Source organism: Saimiri boliviensis, chromosome 4 (genome assembly GCF_048565385.1).
Source record: "Saimiri boliviensis isolate mSaiBol1 chromosome 4, mSaiBol1.pri, whole genome shotgun sequence".
NCBI classification, from domain to species: Eukaryota; Metazoa; Chordata; class Mammalia; order Primates; family Cebidae; genus Saimiri; species Saimiri boliviensis.
This window is the reverse complement of record NC_133452.1, coordinates 1,353,969-1,377,180: the sequence shown is the minus strand read 5'-3', so window position 1 is coordinate 1,377,180 and position 23,212 is coordinate 1,353,969. Positions and strand designations below refer to the sequence as shown.

Sequence of the window (23,212 nt, the reverse complement as noted above, 5' to 3'; positions counted from 1 at the left end):
AACAGGAAAGAATTAAATTTGACTAAAAAGATATATAAATAATATAGATATACGTATCTGTGTACATATGTACATAAACACATGCACACATGTAAGGTCTTCTACCTGTTTGGAAAGGAACCAGTTGAAGCATTGTAAAGGTCTGGGCTATTTCAAATGAATTTGGATGCATACTAGATCACACACCATGTGCAGCTGCTCCTGTGTCTTGACGGTCCTTTACCCTCACTCTTGATGTTGGTCTTTGGCGAAAACATAGTTAAGCTGTGGAAAGAAAACGCTATATCACTCTCAAATATTAAGAGCTCTAAGGTTCCCAAGAGATTTATATTTTACAGTGACAAAAATTATATACATAGACACAGACGTCTGCATAAATGCTTCCAAGCCCCTCCCTCCTGACCTCCAGCCCTCAAGTCACCTCCTCCCCTCCTGTGTCGCTCAGGCTGCCCCAGAGACATCACCCTGCTACACACTATCCTGTGACTCCTTTAAAATCTTGTAATAGGAACCTGATGCTGGGCTTTTTCTGTTAAATCCAAAGCCCCGGGTTGGCACTCAGGGCCACCAATGTCTGGCAACCCCTCATCCCCCAGGGCTCCCACACAAAGCCCAACACTCACAACATGCCTTAATATGGCAGACCTGGGGAATCCATACAAAGCTGCAGATGCCACTGGAGAATTCCTCCACCCAACCATCATCCATCCATTCACCCATTCCTCCATCCATCTACCCACGCATTCATCCCCCCTTCATTGACCCACTCATCCATCTTTCATCTGTATCCCTCCATCCCTACCATCCATCCATCCACTCATCCATCTCTTATCCCTCCATCCCTCCATCCCCACTCCATCCATCCACCCAGATCCATCCCTCATCTCTGCATCCTTCCATCCACCCTTCATCCCCCCACTCATCCATCTCTCATCCCTCCATCCCTACCATCCATGTAACCACTCATCCATCCCTCATCTCTCCATCCATCCATCCTCTCCATCCATGCACCTGCTCATCCATCTCTCACCTCTCCATCCATCCCCTCCATCCATCCCCCCACTCATCCATCTCTCACCTCTCCATCCATCCATCCTCTCCATCCATCCCCCCATGCATCCATCTCTCACCTCTGCATCTCTCCATCCCTCCATCCATCCCCCATGCATCCATCTCTCACCTCTCCATCCATCCATCCCCTCCATCCATGCAAGCATGCAGCCATCTTTCATCCCTCCATCCCCTTCCATCCATCTCTCCATCCATCCATTCATCCCTCCAGAAATGCCTTATGAGAGGGTTTAGGGTACTGAGTGCTGTCCAGGGCACAGTGGTTTAAAGAATAGATAATAAGTAAGGCACAGTCACCACTGTTAAGCCAAAGAGAACAAACAAGCAGATCAGAAAAGCCATTGGGCAAGAGGAGGCTGTGAGTTTACACAGAGTGGCCTGGGATTTCTGCCTGGAGCACAGCAGAGCCAGGGGGAGGGGTGGGGTGGGGGAGAGGCCAGGGGCACATGAAGGGGGAGCTTGGCAGAGGTGAGCACCAACCAGGGAGACTAGCGTGTGCTCTGAGAACAGGGATTCCAGGTCACAGGGCCATTTTGGCCGCTGTGTTAAGAGACATAAAAGGTCAAGAGATGAGGTAGGAAGAGGGGATACGTTTGCATTTTCTTCAGGAAAGTCAGCTTTCCCTTTGAGGAATGGGCTTGTAAGGTTTGGGAAATCTCAAGCCCCCCCTCCCCCGTGGTTTCTCAGAGTATCCTGCCGCTTCATCTCTCCTTGTCTCTGAGCAGCCTTGCAACTCGGGTCTTAAATATACTCTGTGATCTGCTCTGATGTTACGGCAAAGCTGTGTTCTAAGAAAAGCACTGTGTCTGGCCTTGAGGGGCCACAACTGCTTAGAGAATCATCACGCTCTCCCAGCCCCACACCCCACCAGCTAGCCCTCACCTCACGGGACCACTGCATTATCGGACAAGGACTTGGGCCGCTCCGTGGCCCAGCGCACAGTGAGTGCTCAGGAAACGTTTGCTGCTGCAGCTGCTGCTGACGGGCATGCTGGGGTCCAACCCAGCACATTTTAACTCCTGTTTATATTGCCGTGTCCTCTCTCCATAATGTGACCCTCAGGGACGTATCTCTGTCCCTGCTGGTGTTAAAGCCCTGCATCTGTGACGCAGGTGCACTCCTGATTCTCACTAAGACGAGTTTACTCACTGTGGTGTCGACGCATAACCAGACGACTTAATTTTACTGTGAAAAACCAGGAATTGGTCCTTCATGACGTTCCGTTTAGCTGCAGAAAGGCAATTTTAAAGAAGACACAAACACCGAAAATTAGCATCTCATTAGGGACATGAAAAGAACAGAGACTCTTCAAAAAAGAAACATTCACACCAACAGAATGAGTTTCCGACTATAAATATAAGAGGTTTCGTATCTGAAGTCACATCAACCATCACCAGCAAAAGATTAAATCAAGGGGTTAAAAGAATAAGAAAATAACCCAAGTTGGTTTTTGTTTGTTTTTAAGACAGAGTCTCATTCTGTCACCCAGGCTAGAGTGCAGTGGTGAGATCTAGGCTTACTGCAACCTCTGCCTCCCAGTTTCAAGTGATTCTCCTGCCTCTGCCTCCTGAATAACTGGAATTACAGGCACAGCACACACCACCACGACTGGTTAATTTTTATATTTTTAGTAGAGAGGGGGTTTGACCATGTTGGTCAAAATGGCCACAAACTCTTGACCTCATGATCCACCCACCTCGGCCTCCCAAAGTGCTGGGATTCCAGGCATGAGCCACTGTGCCTGGCTCAGCCTATTTTACATTTTGCATATGACTACCAGTTGACAAACACTCTGACATCACGTGAACTTACCATAAATACTTACAAATCAAAAAAATGTTTTCAGATGAAATATAGTTTTGCCAGAACTATTTATTTTCGCATAAACATAATAATTGGTGTTCAATATGAATAGTCTGTATATTATAAAATACCTTTGGAAAAAATGAATATTTGCATAATACTGAATAATTCTAAAAATAGTTCCTTTTTTTAAACAAATTCAGTTCTGTTTCTCGTACTATTTCGTATCGGATAACCTAAATCATATTCCCATCAAGAATCAAGTGGCCTGGCTTGGCATGGGGACTCACAACTGGAATCCCAACCCTAACAAGGTAAGGAGATTGAGACCATCCTGGCCAACATGGTGAAATATCATCTCTACTAAAAATAGAAAAATTAGCTGAGCATAGCAGTGGGCACCTGTAATCCCAGCTACTTTGGAGGCTGAAGCAAGAGAGTCGCTTGAACCCTGCTTCAGCCTCCCAAGGAGGTGGAGGTTGCAGTGAGCCGAGATCATACCTATGCACTACAGCCGAGGCGACACTGCAAGACTCCATCTCAAAAAAAAAGAATCAAGTGGCCCTAACAGAGCATTAAATTAAGATTGTGGACATCTCACTGTGCAAATCAAAGTCCAGGAGGTGACCAGGAACCTGTGAGTCAGGTCTCTACCCTGGGCCTGGGCCTAGGCCTGGGTACTGCCAGCCTCACAGGGTTGCACAGGGCAAAGCTGGACCTGGAAAGGGAGAGGTTTCTATGAAAAAGGAAGATGCCACACACAGTTGGGACCCAAAGGGACCCTCAGAGGATGGAGGAGAAGCCCAGGAACTGCCCTGTCCAATCTACACAGTCAGGAAAGGAGAAAAAGCCTTCTTCAAAAAATGATAAAGTATCACCAAAAGGAAAACAATTTAAGGATAAAATAATAAAGTTATGGACACATTAGTAGTATACTTCATTATGAGAAAGTCTAAAAAGTCCTAGAATAAGGTTTATAAATATATAACGGCATGTTACTTTCACAAATGCTCTAAGCATTAACATATAATAGTTTCTCGTCCACCACATACATTCTTTTTTATATTATCTCTGTTACAGTTTTATAAGCAGAAGGCAGCAAATTTTGGGATTATAGCATTACTGTAAATAAAACATATCCATTAATTTTCCAAGGGAATATTTTCTAAACTACACACAAAACATCAACATGTTAAAATTTCATCACTTTGTAAAAGTTATCTCCATATTAAAACTATTTATATGATTGTTCTTATTAAAGGTTTTATTCTAAACTCTAAATCAGGCGTCCCCAAACTACGGCCCATGGGCCGCATGCAGCCCCCTGAGGCCATTTATCCGGCCCCCAGCCGCACGTCAGGAAGGGGCACCTCTTTCACTGGTGGTCACTGAGAGGAGCACAGTATGTGGCGGCCCTCCAACGGTCTGAGGGACCGTGAACTGGCCCCCTGTGTAAAAAGTTTGGGGACGCCTGCTCTAAATGCTATCACTGGTTGCGAACAACAGTACATCACATATGCTCATCTGAAACAAGATGATCCATGTTGACAAAAAGCCTAAAAATTCCACTTCCAAGGCGTGATCTAAATCAATGAAGCGAATGTAAAAAGGAAAGCTGAGGAAACAAACAGGGTAAGTTTTGAAAGAGAAAATCATGAGACTTGTGTCTCCTTCACGACAGATTGTGCGGCAAGATCTCACTCCCCAAATGTGCAGCTGTCCACGGAGGCAGAAAAGACAAGGGACTCCGTGTACTGGAAACACAGGAGGCTCTGCTCACCACTCAGCGTAAAGTCTACGAACACAGGGAGCTTCTTTCCACGCAAACAGTCAGAACTTTGGAAAACCATCTAAACAGTCTAGTATTACTGCAACAATCAGGCATTTTAATTAATATTGGTTAGTCAAGTTTTTCTGAAAATTTTTCACTAGAAATGTATGTATACACATAAAATTCCTTTGGTATTAATTAAGCAAATGGTTCAAAAAGCCTTTTTTCACATTGCGCAACAATGTGAAGGTACAGAATGCCACTGAATCATACACCTAAAAAGGTTAAAATGGTAAGTTTTATTTTATATATATCTTATAATTTAAAAAAAAGAAATGAACAGAAAATTTAAAAGACACGAAAAACAGACTACTACATAAATAATGCATGAAGACCATACTATTTACCTAATAAACAGTTTCAATTCTTCACTAACATAATTACTATCTAGGACTTTTTCAATTTTTTGAGAGTGCTGCTATTTAAAAGGCAAATGCTGACTTTATCTGTGTAACATGCTGGTTAGGTATTCAGACAGCCTCTCCCACAGAGAAACGCCACAAATGCCAGGTGAAATATATGCTTTATCTTGTTAAAAGCAGAAGAGAGAAAACAAACCAACAGCCAATATCATACTGAATGGGCAAAAACTGGAAGCATTCCCTTTGAAATCTGGCACTAGACAAGGAAGCCCTCTCTCACCACTCCTATTCAATATAGTACTGGAAGTTCTAGCCAGAGCAATCAGGCAAGAAAAAGAAATAAAAGAAATTTTCCAAATTGGAAAGGAGGAAATTAAATTGTCTCTATTTGCAGATGACATGATTGTATATCTAGAAGACCCCAGCGTCTCAGCCCAAAATCTCCTGAAACTGATAAACAACTTCAGCAAAGTCTCAGGATACAAAATCAACGTGCAAAAATCACAAGCATTCCTATACACCAGTAACAGACTTAAAGAGAGCCAAATCAAGATCGAACTGCCATTCACAATTGCTACAAAGAGAATAAAATACCTAGGAATGCAACTAACAAGGAACGTAAAGGACCTCTTCAAGGAGAACTACAAGCCATTGCTCAACGAAATAAGAGAGGACACAAACAGATGGAGAAACATTCCATGTTCATGGTTAGGAAGAATCAACATCGTGAAAATGGCCATACTGCCCAAAATAACTTACAGGTTCAATGCTATTCCCATTAAGCTACCAATGACCTTCTTCACAGAACTGGAAAAAAAAACACCTTAAACTTCATATGGAACCAAAAGAGAGCCCGCATAGCCAAGTCAATTATAAGCAAAAAGAACAAAGCAGGAGGCATCACACTACCAGACTTCAAACTATACTACAAGGCTACAGTAATCCAAACAGCATGGTACTGATACCAAAACAGAGATATAGACCAATGGAACAGAACCGAGGCCTCAGAGGAAATACAACATACCCACAACCATCTGATCTTCGACAAACCTGACAAAATCAAGCAATGGGGAAAGGATTCCCTGTTTAATAAATAAAACTGGCTAGCCATGTGCAGAAAGCAGAAACAGGACCCCTTCCTGACATCTTACAACAAAATTAACTCCAGATGGATTAAAGACTTAAACATCAGACCTAACACCATAAAAACCCTAGAAGAAAATCTAGGCAAAACCATTCAGGACATAGGCGTAGGCAAGGACTTCATGACCAAAACGCCAAAAGCAATGGCAACAAAAGCCAAAATAGACAAATGGGACCTAATCAAACTCCACAGCTTCTGCACGGCAAAGGAAACAGTCAGTAGAGTGAATCGGCAACCAACAGAATGGGAAAAAATTTTTGCAGTCTACCCATCTGACAAGGGGCTGATATCCAGAATTTACAAAGAACTAAAGCAGATCTACAAGAAAAAAGCAAACAAGCCCATTCAAAAATGGGCAAAGGATATGAACAGATACTTTACAAAAGAAGACATACGGGAGGCCAACAAACATATGAAAAAATGCTCATCATCACTGGTCATCAGAGAAATGCAAATCAAAACCACATTGAGATACCATCTCACACCAGTTAGAATGGCGATCATTAAAAAATCGGGAAACAACAGATGCTGGAGAGGATGTGGAGAAATAGGAACACTTTTACACTGTTGGTGGGAATGTAAATTAATTCAACCATTGTGGAAGACAGTGTGGCGATTCCTCAATGACCTAAAAATAGAAATCCCATTTAACTCAGCAATCCCATTACTGGGTATATATCCAAAGGATTATAAATCATTCTACTAGAAGGACACGTGCACACGAATGTTCACTGCAGCACTGTTTACAATAGCAAAGACCTGGAACCAACCCAAATGCCCAACGATGATAGACTGGATAGGGAAAATGTGGTACATATACACCATGGAATATTACGCAGCCATCAAAAACGATGAGTTCACGTCCTTTGTAGGGACATGGATGAACCTGGAAACCATCATTCTCAGCAAACTGACACAAGAGCAGAAAATCAAACACCGCATATTCTCACTCATAGGCAGGTGTTGAACAATGAGAACACATGGACACAGGGAGGGGAGCACTACACACTGGGGTCCGTTGGGGGGAAATGGGGGAGAGACGGGGTGGTGGGGAGGTAGGAAGAGATAGCATGGGGAGAAATGACAGATACAGGTGAGGGGACGGAAGGCAGCAAACCACACTGCCATGTGTGTACCTATGCAACAATCTTGCATGTTCTTCACATGTACCCCAAAACCTAAAATGCAATAAAAAAAATTAAAAAAAAAGAAAACGAGGACAAGACATTGAAACTGAGGTGAGCTGTGGACACTGCAACTCCAGCCGCAGGGACCTAGGATTTGTGTGGCCTCAGGGAGGTGCGGGCAGAAAGGCCAAGCCCCCCGGCCACTGCACAATCTCCGACTGGCCCAGGAAGCCTGTGCTGTGATGGTGTGTACTGGTCCCAGGCTCATGGTCCTATAGTCAGATGGACCGTGGCGGAAGCTATACACTTGTGCACCCAAACCCCTAGAAAGCAACACAAATCTCTTCTGATGGAATGCACTGCACTTCATTCAGTTCCAGAATATATATAACAACAAACAAAACAGAACACAATTAAGCATCCATTTCTGTGATGAAAACTGATACAAAAATCCTCAATAAAACATTAGCAAACTGGATTCTACAACACAACAGAAAGATTATACATCATGGGATTTATCCCTGACATACAAGGCTAGTTTTACACTTAAAATCAATGATACACCTAATTTAAAGCTGTACACCAATCATTCAGGTATAGAAACAGCGAAAGCTCTTGCTAGGGCATTCTGTGGAGCTGGCACACCAACACCAAGCCCAGTAAGTTCTTGAGAAATCAATCACTCAAGAACGTGAATCCAAAATGTCCTGTACAAAATAACAGTGAAGAGATAATAAATGCAAATTAGGTTTATGACAGCGACGTGTGGCTGATTAAACACAAGCAACAATCACCTCAGGAAAAGGCAAACAAAATCATAAGACAGCTTTGTATCTCCGTTGGTTGCCACACGGCTCAGGAGGGTCTCCAGATGCTGGTGAAACCCCACCCTCAGCTGGTTTCCAGGTTCTTGGCACCTTCAGAGCAAGAAATTAGATGTGAAAAGCAGCACCTTTTGCTACAAAGTGAAAGCACACACCTAAGTGAGAAGCCAGATGAGCTCAGGAGAGGGAAGCATGTTTAGAGGACTTTGAGCCCCCCATTTTGTGGATGTTTCTTTAATGAGACGGTGGGATCATCATCAGGTATCCTGGGAATGGAGGGGATTTCAGGTAACCCCCCATTACAGCCCCATTCTCTTATTCGGGTTTTCCCAGAACAGAAGAGGCCTCACACTGATGGGTTGGCCTTCTCTCTCCCTTGCTTTGGGTTTTCGGCTGTCTGCGGTTACTTTGCCACCTTCCTGTGTTCACTGTTGCTTGGGTCCGTCTTCCTGCGACCACCCAGTACTAATCCTGTCTCACACTGGGTGAGCAGAAATTGCAGTGCCCAGCAACATCCGGCCTTGGCCAGGGCTCAGGGCAGGTGGGGAGGTGTGTGCTGCTAGAGTAGCAGCCGGCCAGCTACCTGGGAAGACCTTCACCATCGTCTGCCACGTGGGGAACCTTAACCAAGCCCAGCAGCTGCCCCCGCAGACCTCAGGGCAGCCCTCCCGGCTCCAGGATACAGCAGGTGCTGCACAGGCTGCTCACAACAGCAGCGGCCTGGGACAAGCTGAACGTCTGTTAATACTGAATAAACTGTGGGTACATAAACAGCAGTATATCCAGACAACAGAATGCTATACAGCAACTGAAACAAATCTCACAAAGTGAAAACAGCACACCACAAAAGAATGCACATAAGAAAGAATATTACTCTATGCATGAACAGCTCCAGCCCCAGACCAGACAGGTTAGAGGAGACATTGTGATGAAGGATTTTTCGGTGTCTTTGCCAGCTGGAAGCCCCCAAGGCTGGCAGTGCCCCTGCCCTGGCCTCCCTGGGCCCTCACTAGGTACAGGAAGTACCTGCCCTCTCAGCTCATTTGTGTTACGGCCCATTCAGGACCGCTGCCCTGCCCTGGCCTGTGGCTCTGGGGCGGGCCTGGCCCCACTGCTGTTCCCGTGTGGGGGGTGGCTGCCCAGCGCTGGTGGAGGGTGGAGGGCTACAGCATTACAGCATTTTTCATACCTGCATTCAGTGAGTCCTCAGTTCTTGTCCTGCATCCAAGAATAGGTTACCCTGACCACTGAAGGGTGAGAAGGGTGGAGTTTTTTTGTTTGTTTTTGAGATCGAGTCTCGCTCTGTCACTCAGGGTGGAGTGCAGTGGTGCAGTCTCAGCTCGAGTCTCCCTCTGTCACTCAGGGTGGAGTGCAGTGGTGCAATCTCAGCTCACTGCAACCTTCGCCTCCAGGGATCAAGCAATTCTTCTGCCTAAGCCTCCCAAGTAGCTGGGATTACAGGTGTGAGCCATTGCGCCGGGGCAGAGTGTTTTATCAAGTGACAGCTCTCAGCAGAGAGGGGACCCAGAGACGGCAGCCCCCTACCCTCAGTCAGGTAGTCCCCCCATAACCACCGCTGTGTGGCTGAGTTCAGGGCTTTTATGGGCTCAGAATGGGGGAGTGCATGTTGATTGGTTTATGACTATGCAAAAAAGGCTAAAGAAAAGGCATCACTCAAAGATGGGCACAGCAATGTAAAAACCAATTCGAGAAGGGCAGGTTTATGTAAAATAGGTGAAAGGTAGGGACCAATCAGAGGAAAGCACGCCAAACAGGAAAACAGGTTCTCAGTCCAATCTGTGGATTTATCTGACACTTACAGTTTGGCTTTCAGACTTGAAACTGTCTTTGGTTTGGAGGTCAGGTTTCACTGGGGACCTGCCTGCATCTACCTGGGGATTTCTCTCACTCCTGCTGCTGTCAGTTGTTAAGAATGAATGGTAGGAGGTGAGACTCACAAGGCTAAGAGAGACCAGGAGGGGTTGGGGAAAAGCATGTGAGGAGGTTTGGGGATCCAGGAAGACGAGGAGGTTCGGTGGGGGCTAAGGAGAACAAAGAGGCTGGGAGGACCAGGCAAGGAGGCCTGGAGGACCCAGGAGGACAGGAGGTAGGAGGCAGGAATGCTCAAGAAGGCAAGAAGGAGGCTGGGAGGGCCCAGGAGGAGGAGGAGGCCAGGTAGGCCCAGGAGGAGGAGGAGGAGGCGGCCAGGAAGGCCCAGGAGGCGGCCAGGAAGGCCCAGGAGGAGGAGGAGGAGGCGGCCAGGAAGGCCCAGGAGGAGGAGGAGGCGGCGGCCAGGAAGGCCCAGGAGGAGGAGGAGGCGGCGGCCAGGAAGGCCCAGGAGGAGGAGGAGGAGGCGGCCAGGAAGGCCCAGGAGGAGGAGGAGGAGGAGCAGGAGGAGGAGGAGGCCAGGAAGGCCCAGGAGGAGGAGGAGGAGGAAGAGGAGGCCAGGAAGAGGAAGAGGCTGAGAGCACCGGGGAAGAGGAAGAGGCCAGGAGGCCCAGGAGGAAGTGGCAGCTTGGGTAGGCTTAGGCCTGCAGCAGCCCACAGGCGTTGTCTTCTCAGCCATCATCCAACCCACCTGCTGTTCAAGTCTTTTGCAATTTAAGATGACTTCTCAATGATGAGTAATTAGCGCCTCCTTACACAGCAGAAGTGCCATGACTTCATGAGGTCAGAGGCCACTCCCAGCGAGGAGTCAGCTTGGCCTGGAGGCTGCGATGCTGGCTGAGCCTGGCCACCTTCCCCAGGCCTTCATTCTCACAGTTTCTCAGAACTGTCCCCATGGTGATGGGATGGCAGCAGAGCATAAACCAGCAGGAGACGGGCACTTAACCCCGAAGGTGGGTCTTTCATGGAAAGAGGGCCTAGGAATGGGGGACCTGTCAGAAACCCCACAGCAGCAGGGACACGAGGGCATGTAGGGCAGAACAAGCAAACAGTTCCAGGCCCAAGCTCAGCTCCGAGTCCTAGCCTAGCACCTGAAAACGGCCCTCCCCAATCTGCAAGGCGGGCGGGAACCACACAGTCTGTGAGACCCAGGAAAGGCACAAGTGCTCAAGGCGTGATTTCAAAACGTCTGGTGGGGGCGGGGGGCGGGCAGAGAGGCTGGGACGGAAGTCCCAGAAGTCAAGCTCAAGGGCTTTGGGGGGCATAAGGACATGGCCCATGTCAGAGGGCAGGTGCCACGGGGGTTCCGGACATGCCTGAGGAGGGAGCCCCGGTCCAGCCCAGCCCGGGAAGAGGCCTGAGGGCAGGGTCGCCAGGTCACTGGTGGGGAAGATGGCCCTTCCGGGAGGCGAGGGCCAGCGGTCAGGCAGCTACAAGGCAGAAGGTGAAAGAAGGGTATGGGGAAGCCACAGGCTTTTGAAGTAGGTCCAGTAGGAGGTTAATAAGACCAATTAAAGGGTTAGGCTGGTCACTGAAGGAAAAAAAGACGTAATTATCAGTAAGCCTTGAAAGAAATGGAACATAACAAAGTTTACCATCTTAAAGTGAAAGTTAATTTTTATATATTTGAAAGATGCAACATGTGGATTTATTTGGCTGCTGCCTAATTAAAACAAAGCAATAAAAAATATTGTTGAGGCAATCAGGGATAATTTATTATGGCCTTGCTAATACAAGATTCCAGAAAGTTACTGGTTTTGACATAATGTCATGGTGGTAAAAATGTACGGGTTCCAGAAATGTGCGCTGAAGTGTGCAGGTGTACAAACACTCAGGATTTGCTTTCAAACTCCTCAGCAGAGGACCAAGGGAGAAAGATGTTCTCACCATCAATCACTGCTGAAGGTGCACTCTGCACTCCCACTGCACCAGGCACCAGCCTTCAATCTCGGGCACGGTGCTGAATTGCTACGAGGGACGCCCAGTTCAGGAGGGAAGCACCCAGCATATTCCCACCACAGCAGGCATGTAACAAACACCTGAGAGGCAGAGACACGAAGGAGAGAAGGCTGGAATGAAGTGCAGAATGCGTGTTTTAACAGATAGGAATTCTCAGAGCCATGTAGCAGCCCTAACCACAATGAGAAGGCATCAGCCTGTGTTCTTAGATTTCACAGCTCACTGAACTCACCACATCGCTGTTCACTAGCAGCCTTGGTGCTTTTCTCCTTGGCAATTCCCAGATACAGTGGAGAGGTAGGTAGGACACAGGAGCTGTAACAGAAACAAACCACAGAAAACCAGGAGTTCAAAGAATGATACGATGGACACATTTCAATGACACACTCACTTTAAAGACAGTTACAAATGACTAATTCATGCAGCTATGTACAGAGCAGTATTTGAAAATGAAAACCGTCAAGCATATTCTTATCCTTGTTGGGAAAAAATTAATATATTCTTAATAAAGGTGCTGTTTTATAATGTACATTCTATCCTGAAATAAAATAGTGGTTCACACTAAAGTTAACTATGAACCATTTAGTTTTCAACAAGATAGAAGCAACAGCATGAGAAACTGTTTCTTCCAACGTTGAGCTGGTAAGAGCTCAGAGTTTCCTACACTTTATTTCTCAACACAAAGAAATACGGGTGAACGTGCACACCCACTCCACACCTGAAGACACTCTACCTGGCTGGCACTGAGAGGCCCTGTCCCACCCTGGGGCACTGCTGAGCCACGACCAGCGCGGCTGGGTCCACCTCCAGCGCAGCGATCTTCCCTCCAAACAGGGAGGCCAGCAAGCACAGCGCCTGCAGGGACACAGTTTCCACGTGGTTAGTGACACTGTCTGGGAAAGGAGACTCAGGGAGTATCCGGACACGCGTCTAACACCGGCCTCATTCTCACAGCAGGGTCACCACCCTGTCACTCCAAAAACGTTTTCTCACACAAAATCCCATTTCCTCAGCCAGTAGTTACTAGATCACTCTGTAGAAAGGAGAAATAGGAGGCGCCATGTCTCAGGACCGACCTTGCCATCTGCGGAGCAGCTCCTCAGGGCACATGATCCGGCCAATGGGATGCTGAGGCTGTGGAAATCTTCAGTTCAGCAAGACCAGGAGGAACATGACGGGGAGGAAGGGAGCACATGTACACGGAGTCACTGCCCAGGCCCCGCCACGCACGCTCCGGGCCCCATCACACACATTGCAGGCTGTGCACCACATACCACACACACCAGGCCAAACGCCACACACACACCAAGCCCTGAGCCTCACACACTCCAGGCCCCACCACACATACGCCAGGCCTGGCCACACATACTGCAGCCTGTGAACCACATACCCACACATATGCAAGGCCCCATGCCACAAACACACCAGGCCACACATCACACACACTCCAGGCCCCGCCACACACACACCAGGCATGGCCACACACACTACAGGCTGTGCACCTCACACCCACACATACGCAAGGCCCCGTGCCATGCACACACCAGGCCACACACCACACACACTCCAGGCCCCGCCACACAAACACCAGGCTCCGCTCTGAGGCTGGGATGTGACTTGGACTAAGACCTGCAGCTCAGCCTCCTGGAGAAGCCACACATCCAGCAGGAGCTCAGAAAGGAAATGTGTTATTAAGAGTTGTGACCGTTTTGGGGAAGAAAGGCTGAGTTTGCAAAGAGGAGCTGCGCCTGGCTGAACTGAGGAAGGGGAGGGATGGGCGCCTGAAGGGAAGGGGGAGTGTGAAGATGCAGATGGATCCCGCAGCCCCACAAAGGCCTGAGCATGCAGGGCTGGAAAAGAGGCACCGAGAGAAGCCAGTGCCTAGAGGCGACCGCGGAGGACCCCCTGCAATGGAGGAGAGGGTTGGAATCCAGCCTGCTTTTCAAAGTCACCTGGGTTCCTGGGCAGAAAGTGTGTGGCCGGAGGCAGCCAGGGAGCTAGGAGAGGAGCGTGGGAACCTCTGGGGTTGGGGGATGAGATGGGGGCCTTGGGGGCAGGAGGTGGGTACAGGTTACTATTTCTACATGCCTGGGGGGTGGCAGAAACGGGGGAAGGGAACCAGCGTTGGAGAGCAAAGCACCTTGGCCGGATTTACGCTGCGCGAGCCTGGGGCTCCAGAAAGCTCTCTAGGGATACTGGAGAAGCCAGAGGCTTCCCAGAGGTGTTCCCATGGGTGTTGGGGTGTTGCACACCCCAGGTGTCCTGGAGTGTCTGGCAAGGGCCTGGTGGATTGTGGGAAGGGGCAGCTCCAGGGCTGAGTGCCTGAGGGTCTGGGAAAGGTCTTCATCCTTCAGATCTGGCAGCACAGAGGTCCTTGCCATTTACACCAAAGATCTTACCCTTGTAACATAAAGCAGCTTCCACTTCCAGGTTTGCCAGGTTAAACACGAATAAGCCCACTGAGCTTCCAATCCACAAGCACTGGGTGTTCTCAGAGGAAAGACTGATTTACGAACAAAAAGTAAAGAACACACACTAATCTTACTCCTGAAGGTTTGGTCCCATGCATGCCCCTTGGTCTGGCTGTGAGCTCTTTGCAGAAGTGGGGAGCACAGGCCGGGGTGGGTTCCTGCCAATGAGAACCACATCTATGCTGGGCTCCCATTCAGTCCATGGTGGGTCCCCTGGGTACCTGCTAACATCCAGGTGTTAGCATCAGTCCATGCTTCCCCCACTAGCTTCAACAGAAGGTGTCATGTGGCTCCTGCTTTGCTCTAAGGGCCCCCTCTGCTCTAGGTAAGACGGGGGCCTCGAAGAGCCTTGGGTCCATGCATCCTCTGGGAGCACAGCACCCAGCCTCCATGCCCACCCTGCTTCCCCTCCGTGGTTTGGACCCAGCAGGGACTATTCTGCTCCAGGGATGCCCTGCACAGAGACATGGGCGAGCAATGGCCAAGGCCATTCAAACCAACGCTGCCCCCTAATCTCCAGCGCTTTCCAAGCATTTTGGGGAGGAGAGGTGAACATAATTGTGGCATGTTCTTTAATAACAGGTAAACAGTACTTCTTTATGTTGCCAAATATGTATAATATTTCTGAGGCCAGAAATCAATAGAATTCATCTGGTGTTAACTTTAAATGTGTAACATACAGTGCAAGTGGGAAATGGGAAAGCTGTGGCCATACCATCACCATTTCCTCTTTCTAAAGAAAAAGTCATACCACAGAGGAGAAGGTCTGCCTAGACTTTGGTAACAAACTTAAAAATCATCAAATTTCTTTTATTAAAGATACTTACACATCACTGTCCCGTTTGCCAACTTTAAGATTTAAAGCATGCAATCCCAAGAATGACGTTAGTAATAATAACAGACAAAAATAATTTGGTTTTATTTCAATCATTCCTAGAAAATAAACCTAATGTTCATCTAAGGAATTTAAGGTCCCCTGGGCACCTCCTAACATCTGTGAAGATGCTCGCTCTGACCTCTGTGGTTTCTGTTTTCTTTACACGGCACAGGCCAAGCTTTTGATGCTTACCATCCACATGCAGAATGTGGGACACGTGAGAGATCGCAGGGTGCAAGTCTCAGTATAGGAAACGTCACTCCCACCTGCTCTCCTTTTCCCAGGGCACTTGTAGAGGGAAGCCAGCTTTCTTCTAGGAAACAGAATTATTGACAATCTGAGAAGTGAACTTAAACACATCCGTCAGGTTTAAAGGCCAAGGACTGCCCCATGGAGATGCTGAAGTAAATATGCACTGCAGAGTCACTCGGATCATGTGGCAAGGAAAGCTCTAAGGTAGCACCCAGCACAACACATGTGCACCGCAGAGTCGCTCAGATCGCACATCAAGGAAAGCTGTAAGGTAGCACCCAGCACGACACGTGTGCACCGCGGAATCACTTGGATCATGCGTCAAGGAAAGCTCTAAGGTAGCACCCAGAATGACGCGTGTGCACCGCAGAGTCGCTCAGATCACGCGTCGAGGAAAGCTCTAAGGTAGCACCCAGCATGACGCATGTGGACCGCGCAGTCACTCAGATGCACTGCGGAGTCACTTGAATCACACAGCAAGGAAAGCACTAAGGTAACACCCAACATAGCACTGCCTGGGAGCGATGAAACTTTAGGTGCAGAACCAGAGCAAGAGAGTGGGAAAGAAGAGATGATCGATGGAAAGAATTTAACTTCATGTTTCCTAAAACTAAGTTTAAGATTTGCTTCAGTAGTAAATAATTATTTATCAAATAAATAACAAAAACCAAAGCTTAAAGCATTAGGGAAAAAACAGTTATGCTTGATAAAGGTAATTTCAGATCTAATATGAAAAGAAATAGTTTAAAGTCATTTGCAAAACACAAAAGCTAAAAGAAAGAACGAGTAACAAGAGCGAGAAAGAGCATGTACACTGTAAACACAGAGGTGATTGCTGTAATACGAAATGTCCGCTGCATGTTACCAATGAAAGAAGTGGCCCCTGGATTGAAAAGTAAAATCAGTCTTTTCCTCCAGGAGAGGGTCAGCTCCTTTGCGACAGTACAGGAGATAAAGAGCACACATGAGGTGAGCTGTGGTCAACAGGAAGCAACTCTGGACAGCAGGAGACCAGGTGAGAATGTGGGGGTGCGAGGCAGGTGCAGGTGGTGTCTGAGATGCAGAGGAGGCCAGGTGAGGATGTGGGGGTGCTGGGTGGGTGCAGGTGGTGTCTGAGATGCACAAGAGACCAAATGAGGACACAGAGGGTGCTGGGTGGGTGCAGGTGGTGTCTGAGATTCACAGGAGACCAGGTGAGGATGTAGAGGTTGCTAGGCAGGTGCAGGTGGTGTCTGACCCATGCAGTGCACCTTTCTGATCAGTATGACCTGCCCTCCCTGGTCATCCATTACAGGACAGCAGCCCAAGGTAGCCGCGAAGCTGCTGTATTGGGGCCTGGTGTTCTTCTGTTCACCAAAGCCCCTCAGCCCTCTCCCCACACACACCAGGTGCCTCTATCTGCTGACTGCCCACCCCTCACATGACCTGCAGGGCCTCATTGGATTTCTGAGGTTGCAGCCCTAGGCTTCTCCTATACTGGGACCTCTCTCTCCCCTTGGTTGGACCTAGGGTCCTTGACGCGGCGCCTGGTGAAAGATCCAGGCCAAGTGGGAGGCCTGAGGGAGGGGCTGAGCAACCTACCTGGCTGGCTGTACAGCCCAGACTTAACCCTTCTTGTGAAGAAAGTCTCTGTCTTCTTCCTTAGGTCAACCCGTGCCACAAGACGATAGTGGTGTCCATCCATCAAACTGAAGATCCAAAGCTACAAAACCAAAGAACACACAGACATGGCAGCAACAGCAGAGGCCCTTCCGCAAAAGCAGAACGCCAGAGCAGGAGCATGAGGGAAGATGTGTCACAGGACAAGCCCTTCACGCCCCACAGAGGCTCCCTGCACAGCTCTCTCCTGCCTTCAGCCTCCACCCTGGAAGCCCTCCTTATGGCCTACACCCGCGGTGTCAGAGCACTTTCGCACTGCCAGCACATCAGCTCAGCGCACACAGGCAGGGTCCCATTGCGCAGGCCTCCCCACATGCTCCCGGGACCCCAGCCCTGGGCTCTCTACACACACCCCATAGCTCCTCCAGGCCCTCCAGCCCCAGGCTCTCTACACACACACCCTGGCCCCCAGGTTCTCTGCACACACACCCTGGCCCCCAGACTCTCGGCAGACACCTCACAGCACCTCCAGGATCCCCAGCCCCAGGCTCCCTGCACATACCCTACAGCTCCTCTGGGGCCCCAGACCCAGACTCTCAGCACACACCCCGCAACACCTCCAAGACCCCCAGACCCCAGGCTCTCTGCAAACACCTCACATCACCTCCAGGACCCCCAGACACCAGGCTCTCTGCACACACCCCACAGCACCTATAGGACCCCCAGACACCAGGCTCTCTGCAAACACCTCACATCACCTCCAGGACCCCCAGACCCCAGGCTCTTGGCACACACCCCGCAGTACCTCCAAGACCCCCAGACCCCAGGCTCTCTGCAAACACCTCACATCACCTCCGGGACCCCCAGACCCCAGGCTCTCTGCACACACCCCACAGCACCTCCAGGACCCCCAGAACCTAGGCTCTCTGCACACACCCCACAGCTTCACAGCCAAGAGTATGTCCCACATGCCCTGGCTGAAAAGACAAAGTCAGGAGTGGTCAACTTTGTCAGAAGGAAAAAAGAAATCTAAGTTTTCAAAAATATCTTTTTCAAATTATATCAACAGCAACTTTATCCAAGCTTTGTGAAATGAACCTAAAATGCTCACCTAAAAAATGTTTTGAAAAAGATCGATATATTCAGATTTTTGACAGTGTGTAAGCTGACATGAAACAGGAGCACAAGGAGTGCTGGGGAAGCCACCAGAGGAGAAGTCCAGGGAGTGTCTCCCCAGAGGAGAAGTCCAGGGAGTGTCTCCATGGCCACAGGCAACATGTGTGGGATGTCTGCTCACAGCCCTCTTCCCATCTGGTTTAAAGGTCATGTCAGTGGCTCTCACTTTGGCTGCACTCCAGAAGCATGCATGGAGCTCTGGGACGTGTAGACCCAGCTCCTTTGCAGACCAGGGAGCCTGGGACCATACTGAACCCACAGGGATGCTGAGACCCACAGAAGGTCACATTCTCAGCACTAAGGTGGATGAGTTTTTTTCAAATCACAGACAAATACAAAGCAGCATGAAGACAAAGACGTTTGTGTACACGCTCACATACAGGAATGTCTGAGAACTGAAACTTAACTCCGTGGCTGTCTCACCTGGCCATCAGCACACCCAGTGACCAGCTGCCTGCTTTCTGCATCAATGAATAAGCTGAGAAGAGGATATGCTGGTGAAAGGAACATCAGAAAATGTAGCTTTATAAGTGCCTGGTACCAATTAAGCTAAGAACTATCATCTCTTTATACGTTTACTTACAGCATTTCTGTTAGTCAAGTTTGAACAATTCCGAAAAAATTTCTTCAAAAAAAAAGGTGAAAATTGCATGTGAATACAAATGTTGGAAACCTCTTGCACACAAGGAAGGCTGGGAAGTCACCCAAAAGGATGCCCGGGGAGTCTGCCACATATTGATCCCGGGGATTCCCATCCCACCTGCCCAACAGAAGGCCTGGTGTGATTAAACCACCACCCAATCCTCAGCTGCTTTATAACCTAGAGGGAGGGCAGCACTGGTGTTCAATCAACATTGCACTTGGAGCAGAAGGATTCCTCAGTCAGCCAGATGTAATAAAATTATGGACTTAGTAATGAAAACAGCAATTAAATGGATATCTGGTTTTCCTGGAAAAAAAATTATTGCCTAGGATGTCATTTCATTTAAACTGTCAATAATTCAGGAAAATTAAATAAATGAATATTGAAAAATATTACATGTCCTAATTAAACTATAAATGAAATCTAAGATCAAGTGTATCATTGTTCTTGGCAACCAAATAGTAATTCCATATCATTAATTTCAGTAAAAAGATTCCAACATATTTCTAAGAAAAGTGCTTCACCTTGAGAGAAAGCAATGTATTCAAGTCATTAGAGTACCATAATCTACACATGGACATATTGACCTCAGGAAGAATGTTAAATCTTTGAGAGGTTGTAACAATAACTCTACCAGTGTCTGTATATGCTTTAAGTGGCATTTTCTTTTTTTCTTTTTTTAACAGAAATTGATGCTTACTGAGAGAGTAAAAGAGATGCCAATATTCCTGCTGAAAATGTCCACCTGAGCAGGATGTGCTGTTGAGCCCACATGCCATGAGATAGCTTAGCATGTTATCATAGCACTTTTTTAAATTGCATTTTAGGTTTGGGGGTACATGTGAAGAACATGCAAGATTGCTGCATAGGTACACACATGGCATTTTCATGTCACTTATCCCACGAAAGAACGCTGTCCTTGTAGCTCCCTACCCCTCTTCTTCTTCCGGGAAGATAGAACGTGCACAAGAGGAACAAAGCGCATGCAGGAAACCAGCGCCCCGAGGCGCCCGGGGGACACCACCGGGGCTGCACCGGAGAGGTGCTGAGGCGTCGCAGGTGCTCCTCCCGCCGCCTGCACCAGCAGTGCTGCATCGGTGTGGCCGTGGGGCAGCCTCATTTACCAGCACAAAAGCCACCTGAGGAAGAACGCACCAACCCTGGCGGTCACGAGCTGCGCGCATGCTCAGTGCTTGGCCCAGAGGCCGCCGTGGGGCGCACTCCCGCGCACGCGGGATGAGCGGTGCAGTCCTGGCCCCACCAACACCGCTGGTTCTGGGACTCGCTTCTACACAGAGAGCAGAGGGCTCGCCTTCCCTGGGTACTCCGGCATTTTATCTGACAGCAAACATGCTTTACTGTTTTCCAAAACAGAAAGGCCCAGACTCCAAGCACACGTTTAATTTTAGTTGAAAAACTTCAAGGGCGTTCACTATTAAGTGAATCCTTTCCCTATGGGGACGGTCGTGAAGGGCTGTAAGCCTGAGATCGTCTCATTCACATCCACCTGAATGTTACGGCTTCATCTTATGCCCTGAAATATGCTCTAGAATAACTGGGTTATTTATAGGAAACATGAGAGTTTTAAATTTACCTGATAACACAGATGAACTGTATATTAACGATCCTGTACAATGGTCCCAGACCTTTGGATAAACACAGGATTCTTGAAAAGAACGTTGCCATTATTGCAATAGGTTAAGCTAACAGTACTACCCAATATTAGATTGGTCAAACTAAACGATTATCTAAAACAGAAAGCAACAAAATGAGCACATAAGTAATAAAAATGTAGACACACAATAAAAGATGTCAGAATCAAAAAAGAAAAAAATCACATCATTCCATAAATAACCCCTGATGGGTTTGAAGACTTGGAAACAAAAATAAAACAAGGTTAGAAACAGCTCTCAGGCACTTGGTCAACATTGCCAAGATAGGGGCACCAAGCAGAAACTGCAGCAGTCTACACCCTATCAGCTGCACACTCACGTGTCAGGCCCACACCCTGACCTCCAGGTACAAAATTGCATGTCAGGTCTACACTATCAGCTGTCAAGTGCACTCCCATGGGTCAGATCTACACTGTCAGGTGCACACCCGTGTGTCATGACTACACTGTCAGCTGTCAGATGCACACCCGTGGGTCAGGTCTACACTGTCAGCTGTCAAGTGCACTCCCACAGGTCAGGTCTACACTGCCAGGTGCACACCCGTGTGTCATGGCTACACTGTCAGCTGTCAGGTGCACACCCGCGGGTCAGGTCCACACTGTCAGCTGTCAGGTGCACACCTGCGGGTCAGGTCTACACTGTCAGGTGCACACCCGTGGGTCAGGTCTACATGGTCAGGTGCACACCTGCATGTCAGGTCTACACTGTCAGGTGCACATCCGCATGTCAGGTCTACATTGTCAGGTGCACACCCGTGTGTCATATCTACACTGTCAGTTGTCAGGTGCATAACCGTGGGTCAGGTCTACACTGTTGGGTGCACACTCATGGGTCAGGTCCACACTGTTAGCTGTCAAGTGCACACCTGCGGGTCAGGTCTACACTGTCGGGTGCACACCCATGGTCAGGTCTACATGGTCAGGTGCACACCTGCATGTCAGGTCTACACTGTCAGGTGCACATCCACGTGTCAGGTCTACACTGTCCGGTGCACACCCATGTGTCATGTCTACGCTGTCAGCTGTCAGGTGCACACCCGCGGGTCAGGTTTACACTGTCAGCTGTCAGGTGCACACCCACGGGTCAGGTCTACACTGTGAGGTGCACACCTGCACATCAGGTCTACACTGTCAGGTGCACATCCACGTGTCAGGTCTACACTGTCAGGTACACACCTGCGGGTCAGAGCTACATGGTCAGGTGCACACCCAAGTGTCAGGTCTACACTGTCAGCTGTCAAGTGCACACCTGCATGTCAGATCTACAATGTCAGGTGCACACCCACAGGTCAGGTCTACACCGTCAGCTGTCAAGTGCACACCCACGTGTCAGGTCTACACTGTCAGGTGCACACCCAAGGGTCAGGTCTACATGGTCAGGCGCACACCTGTGTGTCAGGTCTACACTGTCAGGTGCACACCCAGGGGTCAGGTCTACATGGTCAGGTGCACACCTGTGTGTCAGGTCTACACTGTCAGGTGCACACCCACGGGTCAGGGCTACATGGTCAGGTGCACACCCGTGTGTCAGGTCTACACTGTCAGGTGCACACTGGCGTGTCAGGCCCACATCCCAGCCACCAGGTGCACACTCATGTCAACTGGATAAAAGCTGAATTTGCATTTCATTTTCTTCCAGATCCTCATTTTGTCCTGACTGAGCCCTCTATCCTGGAACTGGCTCTTCTGCTCTGGGCTTGGGAAATGCTGTGGAGAATTCCTGCTTGGGCTCTCTCAGGCCCTGGATTCCATTGTGGGAAAGCTGAGGCCTTCCAGTCAGGAATCCAAGCCCAGCCAGTGGCCCTGCAAACATCAGGGCTTGGTGTTTATATGGCAACTGGGACAGTGTTTCCCTTGCAGAAATGGGGTAGAAACACCCCCACTCAGGCGGCAGTGGCCATGAAGCATCAGGGCGTGGTGTTTATCTGGAAATCAGGACGGCAGAATGGGGCAGAAACAACACCACTCAGGTGGCACTGGCTGTGAAGCAGCCGCACAGCCCCCGTGTAACCACAGGTCTTTCCACAACGCGTGCCACGTGGGAATACAGTCCAGCATCCATCACTCACCTTAAAGCCTCTGTCCTCGGATACTGAGATGATGATGCCTGCTTGCCAGGGACAGAACTCCGCCGCAGTCACCGGGCCCAGGTGGCCCTGCAGCTTGGCCAGGACAGCCTGAGTCTGAGAGAATGTGTGCAGAAGGTCGGGGATGGAACTTTGTGGTGGTGATTAACATCAGGACGTTCTATGGATGTCACAGAACATGGCTGCTATTAAAATAAGGCCCATATTATTCCTCTTTTCAAGTTGGAACTGTGTACATAAAACAAGAGTGAAGACTCAGATGTCGGAGCCAAGAGGAAAGCTTCGTCCATAGGCACAGTCTTGTCAGTGTTAACAGACGGCACTGACCAGAGCTGACCCTGAGCGAATTAGGAAGTGGCATCTCCTCAGGACTCCTGTCTCCACACCGTCTGCCCCATGCACCCACCCTGAGGCTCCCTGCCTGTAC

General features: G+C 48.8%; 1 protein-coding gene across 1 annotated transcript in view; it reads right to left on the bottom strand.

Moving 5' to 3' along the window:
- The window catches only part of WDR27 (WD repeat domain 27), a 233,972-nt gene that overhangs the window by 163,946 nt on the left and 46,814 nt on the right, over positions 1 to 23,212 (bottom strand). Inside the window, 12 exon segments of the mRNA XM_010331306.3 lie at positions 187 to 264; positions 2,221 to 2,299; positions 12,241 to 12,323; positions 12,742 to 12,863; positions 13,085 to 13,152; positions 14,408 to 14,511; positions 15,549 to 15,669; positions 17,190 to 17,310; positions 18,807 to 18,877; positions 20,621 to 20,672; positions 22,768 to 22,898; positions 22,901 to 22,970. Of these exon segments, the coding sequence (XP_010329608.3) occupies positions 187 to 264; positions 2,221 to 2,299; positions 12,241 to 12,323; positions 12,742 to 12,863; positions 13,085 to 13,152; positions 14,408 to 14,511; positions 15,549 to 15,669; positions 17,190 to 17,310; positions 18,807 to 18,877; positions 20,621 to 20,672; positions 22,768 to 22,898; positions 22,901 to 22,970 (1,100 nt within the window).